Here is a 9,813-nt window from a genome sequence, read left to right on the forward strand (position 1 = left end):
GGCCGGGCCGGCCGGTGCCTTCTGATGCACCGAAATAGCAGGATGCACGGGGAAACGTGGGCCTGGACCCTGCCCGGGGCCTTTGCGCCCGGGCCTGGCCAGAGTTGGCTGCCCCGTGAGGGCTGAAATGGCCGTTGCAGCATCGGTCGTGTGGCTGAAGCTCCTCGTGGTTCTTTCATTTTTCTGGGCAAATTGATGGGGAAGTGCGTTTTGACCCTGGTGTTTTATTTCGAAATAGCAGGATGCACGGGGAAACGTGGGCCTGGACCCTGCCCGGGGCCTTTGCGCCCGGGCCTGGCCAGAGTTGGCTGCCCCGTGAGGGCTGAAATGGCCGTTGCAGCATCGGTCGTGTGGCTGAAGCTCCTCGTGGTTCTTTCATTTTTCTGGGCAAATTGATGGGGAAGTGCGTTTTGACCCTGGTGTTTTATTTCATAATAGGTTGAGCCTTCTGATACTATAGAAAATGTAAAAGCCAAGATCCAGGATAAGGAAGGTAAGCACTTACTATTCTCTTCGCGTACCCTGATGTGATTGTCTGCAGTAACCTTATCTTATTACAGAATATCATACCACGTGTTCCTCATTTAGTTTATTTGTGTCACTATTAGGCATTCCTCCTGATCAGCAGCGACTGATTTTTGCTGGAAAGCAGCTAGAAGATGGACGCACGCTATCTGACTACAATATTCAAAAAGTGAGTGGGAAAGGCTGAACAGAGTGTTGCAGTACCAGCTAGCTGGCACTGCAGGAGCAGACTGACCTACGCTGCTGGGCTTAAGAAATGCTTCAAAGGGAGTCAACCAAATCAGCTGATTTAGGGTTGGGTGGCACTTCTGACTGGGGAAGTACTCATGCTAGGACTAGAAGTGACAGTTGCTGCAGCTCAGTCTATAGTTTCAGGTCAGAAGAAAACATTTCTGACAGCTTCCTCTTCCAGTGCTTCTCTGCTGTCAACCTTGGCGCTTGGGATGCTGTGCTGAGCTGCTTTAGGGGGCTAAGGTAAAAAATCCTGCTCGCTTCTGCCAGATGAGCCTCACAGTATGATCAATGAGTGCCACTAGGATGTGGCACTTGAGTTTGGCTTAGTAATATCATGAAACTGTTAAAACTGTCTCAGTTAAAACCAAGGAATAAAGTCACAACATATTTTATAGTAATAGAAGCTTTTGGTGTTAAGCATGCAGCAGCCCACTGTTCTCTGGAGCCTGTTCATTTGTAGACTTAATAGCAAGAAGTCCTTTTAAAGCTTTCCTAGTTGCAAGAAGTCCTTTTAAAGCTTTCCTAGTTGCAAGAAGCGTGAGATCTGCTGTCTGTAAATAAAAGAAAAAGCCTGCTGAAATGCTACTCTGGTTCTGAGAAAGCATTTTGAGTCTATTTCATGTGTTTTACAAATAGGAATCAACTCTTCACCTTGTGTTGAGACTTCGTGGTGGTGCCAAAAAAAGAAAGAAGAAGTCTTACACTACTCCCAAGAAGAACAAGCATAAGAGAAAGAAGGTTAAGCTTGCAGTGCTTAAGTACTACAAGGTACGTAGAACAAACTCTAGGGAAAACTTGGTAAAAGCATAGCTCACACCAGGAAGGGACTTGTTACAGGATATGAAGCCTGTAACAAGTCTGCAGGTACCCTGGCATATTTACAGTCCTTCCATTTGCAAACACCTCACCTGTTAAATAGAAGAGAAACTGACTCTTGCAATTGGGCACTTCTGAACTTGGCTTCAAGAAGTTTGATGTAGGAACTATCAGGAAAACTACTTTGCCAAATTAAAAAATACTCATAATTCTCATTGGTGCTAAAAGGTGGCAAGTATATACAAAATGTTGCCTCTTTGCCCTTCCCAGGTGGATGAGAACGGCAAGATCAGTCGTCTGCGCCGGGAGTGCCCCTCTGAGGAGTGTGGAGCAGGAGTCTTCATGGCTAGTCACTTCGACAGACATTATTGTGGCAAGTGCTGTCTGACATACTGCTTCAATAAACCGGAAGACAAGTAAATGTACTAACTAAACAATAAAAATCTGAAGTTCTGTACAATTCAAGGATCTATTTTTGCTTCCTGCGGCTCTTTGACTTCCTCTCTGCTGCTAAGTGAGAAAAATCTGTGAAACTTTGTAAAGTAGGATGAAATGCCTGTTAAAAGGGTGGCTTTGGTGAGTTAAGTCTCTTTCAAAGGAGATAATAGGAAGCAATGGCAAAGGAAAAAAAATAACTCACCAAAAAAACCAACAACACTAGCTAACCTTAGGAGTGATCTCTTCAGAGACTCCTCATGAGCGAAATAGAACAATAGTTCTAATCCAGGACAATAGGAGATCAAGAGGTCCAACCTCATGTCTACAAGGGAGTGCTAGAGAGTAGCAAGAGTCCTGCTAACAAAATGCAGGCTCTGGACTGAAAAAAAACCACAACGTATAGCAGCACTGACAGGGAGAAAAGATAGCTCAGCTATTTTGGAACCAGTAAGTAATCATCAGAAATATTTATACCATGATGGTTTTAGACACCTGAAGTACTTGGAATTAATTGTAGTTTATTCCATATTCCAATGAGGTAAGCTAGTTGCTTGGCAGGATTTTAAAGCAGGACATTGTATCTGGTATTCATATAACAAAAGTTCATGTGCATCTCTTAAAAGTTCATTTAATATTAAGTTGAAGGTCAGCCAGGAATAATACATGTCTTTTAGTGTTAACATATTTAAAGGTATTTTAAAACCCTGGATCCCAGGAAGTTGTCTGCTGAACTTCTTTTTCTTCATAACAGAGAATTTCATCTCCAATACTGAATTCTATATGCTTGTCCAAACTCAATCCACAGTCCATACCCATTTTTATTACCTGGACATCGTCTTTATGATGCTTCAGTGATGAAAGAGATCCTATAAAGAGAAAATCACAGAATCACAGAATGTTAGGGATTGGAAGGGACCTCAAAAGATCATCTAGTCCAATCCCTCTGCCGGAGCAGGAACGCCTAGATGAGGTTACACAGGAAGGCATCCAAGCGGGTTTTGAACGTCTCCAGAGAAGGAGACTCCACAACCTCTCTGGGCAGCCTGTTCCAGTGCTCTGTTACCCTCACTGAGAAGAAGTTTCTTCTCAAATTTAAGTGGAACCTCCTGTGTTCCAGTTTGTGTCCGTTACCCCTTGTCTTATCATTGTTTGTCACCGAGAAGAGCCTGGCTCCATCCTCGTGACACTCACCCTTTATATATTTATAAACATGAATGAGGTCTCCCCTCAGTCTCCTCTTCTGCAAACTAAAGAGACATAGAAGTAGTTTGCCGTTCTTCCAGAACTAGTGTTTCACCTTCCAAAATCAAAGGAAGGTAATGCAGGGATTGTGAGCCCTTGCAGCTAACAAAAGTCAGACATCAGTCCTTTTCAACAGGTATATCCCATGGTGATACTGCTTCCCTACCAGACTAGGTTGCTAGAAAAGGGTCTGGATAACAGTGGCATTTTGCAGCTTTTCTCTAGTTGGAGCAATTCTATCCTAAATAGCATATTTAGGGGATAATAGGATTGCCCTATGATTGGACACGTACATTTTGCACTAACTTCACAGGGAACTAGCAGTGTCTAATAGTGAATGCGAATACAGGTTTTGTGGCAATTACACTTACCTTTCCAAATAACATCCCTATTGCGGATTAACTTAAATTTCATTTTTTTGTCTAGCAGCCCCTTCTGTACTCTGCATCCAGCTACTGGAATTTTGTTTTTTCCTACTGTTACAGAGAAGGTGTCAAGAACAGAAGCTTCCCCTAAAAGAAAAAAGTTGTATGAAATACACAAGAGTAACAAACTGCCAATAAGTAAAAGCAAGCTATGCTCTCCCACTTAAGCTTTATAACAAAAGGGAAAGCAGCTACAGAGGAATATCTAATATCTGCTACAATAGGAACACCTCATTGGAGAATAAACTTAAGGCCACATTACAAAGTAAAAGTTTAACAGTCAATGAAAACTCACCTATTGTATTCTCCACCACAGAGGGGGGTAGTCTGCTATTTAGTTCATCTTTCAAGTCTTCAATAAGTTTGTAGATTATATTGTGAAGCTTAATTTTTATTCCCTTTTTAGCAGCCAGCTGCTTAATACTTTCATTGGCTTTCACACCGAATCCAAACACAACACCTGATAAAAAAAACCCAAAGAATCGGCAACTGCTGACTACAAGAGATAACTTTTTTAAACAGTAAGCAAAAGCATCTACTGTCTCTATTCTGTAATGTTGGACTTGCAGCGAAGGGTAGCATTAGCAGCCAGCAATACAAAAAATTTACTACTGCTTCCCTTTTAAGGAGAAACCATTTACTTCTCCCACTATTGCACATCAACTGCTCCTAACCTTGAATCAAAACAAATGGCTCAAGCCTTCACAGAAAGTTCCCTGATGACAGAACTGGAGATACTCAAGTACAAACTAAAGTTTACACATCAGAGCTCATGTAAAAGGCCAAGGACTCCCCATTTTCAGTCTGCAAAAAGAGCTTAGTTGTCCCAGTTAAGCTGGAAGTGAACTCTAAATCACTCTTAACCATCTGTGGTCCACGGGAGGTCCTACGACCCCACAACCTCTAGAACAGGTGAGAATTACAGTGTACAAATAGGAACAATGGGACAGACTTTCCAATTACCTCTCTGAGCAAGAGGAAATCCTTTCCTACACTACTTCTCTGGCTTTGTCCTGCTTAAGCATCATAAAGCAACCCGAGTGAGGAGTCAAGAGTTTAATCTTAACAATTCAAGGACTGGCAAGAGCTTGTCCGAGTCCTTCCATTTTCATGAGATATCTAGCCTTCACCACCTGCACTACTGTTAAGGACACATGTAAGTTTACCTTATTACTGAGAAAACAAAACCAGAATGAAATCTACCCATTTCAGCAGAGAGTTTGTACTATTTGTAAATTGATTTTTAAACACACACTCACCATTAAATGTTTCAGCAAGACTTATATCAGTTTCACTGATATCTCCCATTCCAAAATGAATGATATCCAATTTACATTCATCGTCAGCATCATAGCTCTCCAGAATGTTCAGAATAGCTTCAACAGATCCATCCACATCACCTGTGTGTATATATGGAAGTACTGCTGACTTTGTGTACATCCAAAAAAAGTATGACAACTGCACACTATGCAACATGAAGTCTTTTGACATATTATCATTCTTACTGTATTTTCCATAATATGTTAAAACACATCTAACAAATCTATTAATTCCAAAAATGAGTGGAATAAATAAAATAGGAAGAGATGCTCCACATTCACTGTCATTTTCAGGTCAATTTTGCATAGTTTTTCAGCTACTACCATCACTGCTTGTAGATCACTAAATGCGAGGTTAAACCAGATTCCTCCTGTCCCACTTTACCTAATACATGATTGTTCTTGTCCTCCATTTTCTGATGCAGTGCTGCTGTTTATACAACTTGTGTTTTTTAATAGGTTTTTTTTTTTTAATTTACATATATATATATAGGCACTTGCATGGGTTTTAATCAGGAATTCCCAGGTAAAGGGGTTGGGATCAAATTTTTTTGTTACTCAGGCTCTGCTGGAAATGCATCCTTCTGACCCCTGGATGTTTTCTGATGGCCCTCCTCTTACTGAGAGAAGTCCAATAATCTGTTCCAATCTAAAATGATCAAACTTCTGGTAACAGAAACTTTTTTAATAGTTTAGAGCTATGCTTCAGACTGAGTATTTGAGAAGCACAGGAACAATGGAGCAGTAAACAGAATAGGACAGCACCTTTAACAATTACTGACAGCACATTTTTGTCCATCTCTGTTCTCTCTTTAGGCTTTGAAAACACGAGATGCTTATTGGCCTTGTACAGCACTGCCTTCCTCTGTCTCCAGCTGAGATGGGCTAGCTTCTGCTGCTGCTTCTCATATTCCATCCTGTGTTCCATTTGTTTTGCTTCAATAACTTCCATATCCTTTTTCATCTTCTCCTGTTGTTCAACATAGGTTCTCCAAGCCACAACTTCATGTGCCCTTTGCTGGGCAGGAAGAGACAGAAACATTACCTTACAAAGCATTGCATTGCAAAACTCCACATTAATGCAGTTTCATCCTTCTGCATCTTCTCCACAGGCTCACTCATTTTCTTTCACATTTAACAACAGGTTTTGCTGCAAGGATGGAAAAGAGTGAGCATGATAGCTTCCTCCTCGAGCTACAAAAACATGACTTAAGGCCTATTTTTGAGACTGCAGAAGAGAATAAATTATTCATTCTTTCATGCGATATTTGCCCACCTCTCACAACACCTATTTCAAGCTATGTTTTACACATATTAGTTAGCAGAAACAATGTCTCTCATTCTAAAATTAAAACATTAATACAATTAAGTACTGTTCTCCAGATAAGGTGATAGTGTGATCATATAAAAAAGGTCTTCTGTGCCTTTAGAAAGGGAGCATGTTAGAACATGCCCCAGACTACCCCAGCAGAAGCCATTCAGGACAACAGTCACTGCACAAAAAGCATGGAGGAAGGCAAGATGACCAAGGCTAAAGCATGAACCAAATGTGACTCGTCTTTTAATTCCAGAGGCAGCCTGCTTTCTTCATGTGATGTGAAGCAGGTTCATCTGGATGCATGGAGATAAGGAGAGAACTCAGGTCTCTTAATACTCATGCTCAGCCTTCACCTTTCATCAGATCATCCACATTATTTAGAATGAAAGCTATACACATTTTTTTTTATTCGGCTCCCTCCCATCCATACTGCAGTATGAATTTTTCACTGAACAGTTCTATCTGTACCTCAGATCCTACTTCAAGGATTTCATCTCCTGCCGAAGGGACTTCCTTCCAGCCCATGATTTCCACTGGGATGCCTGGGGAGGCTACATCTACAGCTTTGCCATTCTCATCAAACATGAAACGCACTTTTGCCCAAGTCTTCCCTGCAACCAGAACACAGCCTTTTCTCAGAGTTCCTCTTTGGATGATGGCTGTGGTAACTGGACTAGTGAAGAGCAGAGGAGAAAAGTAACAGACAAAAATAAAGTGACTCTTCTTTCCATTTTCATGGTTAGCATAAGTAAGCAAACATAAAACAGAACCTAACTGTGATCAATTACAGGCAGAATATTCCTGTGACACATATTATTAGAGTGCTAATAAAACTTTAAAATTACTTGCAAAAAGCCCAAACCTTGTACTGTACTCATGTTATTTCTGCAGATCAATGCAAAATTTGGCATGTGTGAAATCGGCAACTGATGATTTTACACATTAAGTGACACTCTCCCCAAAAAAACCCAACAATTTTCTAGAATTCCGTTCATTTTTAAAGAGGGCAGAACACACCTCATTTACAGAGAACCTGCAAAAGGACTAAAATATTAAAGAGTAAAATGCCATGTTACACAAAATTCAAGAATAATTGTATATGCATTATGACTCTGAACTTCATCAGTCCTACTTTTTTATGACATTAAAAAATATATCTGTTCTAGCACTATTTCCTGTGCTTACAGGATTTCATTTCAGTCATATGATGAATTCTGCCCTGACAGTTTATAACTTCCTTTTCTGGCTTTCATGCTGCAGAGTAACATTTCAATGCTTTAGCTACAAACACTGCAAAGAAACTGTTGCAGTTTTATCTAACAAAAACAACAAAAGTTCAATGTTGAACTTAAACACTGAGGTACAAACCACCTGAACAGTATCTCTGCACTGTTACAAATTACTTCTTCAAATCTGCAGAGGTGGCAGACTACTTACCCTTTCCCTTTGTCTTTGCGAGACTCAACTACAGTCCCCTCTACTAGACCTGTGGCATCTGCCTTCAGTTCCAACATCTCTGCTAAAGCAACAGTTGCTTCTGCTAAAACCATCAGGTTTTCACCCTGTATAAAACCATACACACAAAAAATTATAAAGAATAAAGGAAGTGCCAAATTAAAGTAAGATAAGAAGTTGAAGCCTTAGTGCCAAATTCCCCCATTTAATTCACAACTTCTAACAATGCAATACAGTTCAACAGTGTAGACCCCTTTCACCTTCAAGGCAAGACGACACTAAACTAATGAACTAGACTGCTGTACAGCTGGCCCAGAATGCACAGAACATTATGAAGGACAGCTTCTTCACTTCTCTTTACATTGCATCCAGATTAGGGATGCAGAAAAAGACCTTGCAATATTCTGCTACAAGTGTATCAGTAATGCAAACTTTAAAAAACAAACAAACAAAAAACTCCACCTAAACAGCCAAACTGAAACTTAATGACATCTACCACCCAGTCAAGGCTCCAGGACATCAAAGAGACAAAACTGTTGGTCTGTTGGTTTGGTTCCCCCCCCCCCCCCCTTTGTTCTATTTACATTTTATTTTTTAAGAACAATGACCTAGCTGTCAGTCAGCCCTACAAGAATTAGGGCAACACCATGTGCTATGGAGGTGAATGGGGAAGCCATTTTTATGTATGCCTATTTTAAACTTCAAAAGGTCTTGAACATGCCTGAAATTTTAGAAAATTACTTGGGATGCATTTAGAAAGATAGTAATAAGGCTAAGACACTGCTGCATCAGTTTGGACAAAGTTGCTTTGGCCACCACAAAACCAAAAGCAAGTTCTAAAGTTAAGATTTTAGTTAATTTTTTAGCTATCAGTTGTTTACAATGATAAGACAGTAAATCTTGTAAGACCACTTCAAAACTATGTTCCTGTGATTAGGCGTGTGTCACAAAAATATTTCTTTACCCTCATCTGAATTTCTCCTTTCAAGCATATTATCACCAACCTTGATTTTGCACTCATTTCATACAATGAGCACATATATGAAGAAACAGCAATTAGGATGAACTTGAAAATTATTCACTAAATTTTCAGAACAAAAATCAGGTATTGTTGCTCACTGAAGGACTAAGCCTCAAAATACCATAGGAGCGTGTTTCAAATACCTCTGGTGAGAGCCAGTGGCACTTAGCTCATGGTAGGTGTCAAATGCCAGGAAGACGAACACTTATTTTCCAGCTGCCAAATGCAGCTCTATACACACATTAGACACCCATGAACACCATCATTTTCTTTACCAAAACTTTACCTTGAGTGCAGAAATATTTACGGTTTGCACATCGCCTCCGAAGTCTTCACAGACCACATCGTGAGCCAGCAATTCCTTCTTTACTCTTTCAGGATCAGCTTCAGGTTTGTCACATTTATTAATGGCAACAATAAGAGGAACTAAAAAGAGAAAAAACTCATTATCAACCTAACCAAATGTACTGGGTTTTATGTGAGGGGTTTTTGGTTGTGTCTTTGGTAACGGGGGAAGGGCTATGGAGATGACCCTTTAAGAAGCTACCTGAAAAGCTCCCCCTTTTCCTTTGTCAGACCCACCTCTGACCAGGGCCAAGCCAATCAGCGCCCCTGTGAATTCATGTATTTAAGGGGGGTGCAGGGCATGCCTCTCGCTCTCTCTGGCACCGGCCCTGACCAGCACGGCCCCAGGTGCAGGTGGCGTGGCCCTGGCCTTGCCCGGCTGGGCTTGGCTGGCCCCGACCACAACTTAAGCTTAAGCCCTGCTGCAGCTTCATCCCAAAAAAGCAGAGAGAGAGAGAGAGAGAGAGAGAGAGGGGGACAAGAACTCCAGAATCATCAGAAGAGACCTGCAGTGGAGAAAGGAGTGGGGCGCCCAAGGAGAACAACTTTTTAAGAACACCAAGGTTGGTTGAAGGAAAGAAAGGAGAGGGAAGAGGACACAGAAACCCAGGTTCCTCTTCTGCAACCCGGGGCGAGAGCTGGGTCAACTGGCCTACAGCCTGTAGAGTTCACCGG

General features: G+C 41.2%; 2 protein-coding genes across 2 annotated transcripts in view; one reads left to right on the forward strand and one right to left on the reverse strand.

Moving 5' to 3' along the window:
* Window positions 1-438: 438 nt before the first annotated feature.
* On the forward strand, window positions 439-2,028 carry RPS27A (ribosomal protein S27a; the record flags this gene model as incomplete). The annotated part of the gene is made up of 4 exons (XM_010192569.1): window positions 439-493; window positions 609-694; window positions 1,396-1,527; window positions 1,846-2,028. Coding segments are annotated over 4 exons (423 nt in total), but the record flags the coding sequence as incomplete, so codon positions are not given.
* A 596-nt stretch (window positions 2,029-2,624) lies between these two features.
* Window positions 2,625-9,813, reverse strand: part of MTIF2 (mitochondrial translational initiation factor 2) — an 11,644-nt gene continuing 4,455 nt past the window's right edge. Inside the window, exons 6-13 of the mRNA XM_010192567.1 lie at window positions 9,080-9,219; window positions 7,755-7,879; window positions 6,786-6,990; window positions 5,765-6,017; window positions 4,940-5,080; window positions 3,976-4,140; window positions 3,627-3,767; window positions 2,625-2,879 (exon numbers count right to left, since the gene is read on the reverse strand). Coding sequence (XP_010190869.1) covers window positions 2,710-2,879; window positions 3,627-3,767; window positions 3,976-4,140; window positions 4,940-5,080; window positions 5,765-6,017; window positions 6,786-6,990; window positions 7,755-7,879; window positions 9,080-9,219 — 1,340 coding nt within the window. The 3' untranslated portion in view covers window positions 2,625-2,709. The remainder of the gene's footprint in view (window positions 2,880-3,626; window positions 3,768-3,975; window positions 4,141-4,939; window positions 5,081-5,764; window positions 6,018-6,785; window positions 6,991-7,754; window positions 7,880-9,079; window positions 9,220-9,813) is intronic.

Source organism: Mesitornis unicolor, unplaced genomic scaffold (genome assembly GCF_000695765.1).
Source record: "Mesitornis unicolor isolate BGI_N332 unplaced genomic scaffold, ASM69576v1 scaffold34869, whole genome shotgun sequence".
Lineage (NCBI taxonomy): Eukaryota > Metazoa > Chordata > Aves > Mesitornithiformes > Mesitornithidae > Mesitornis > Mesitornis unicolor.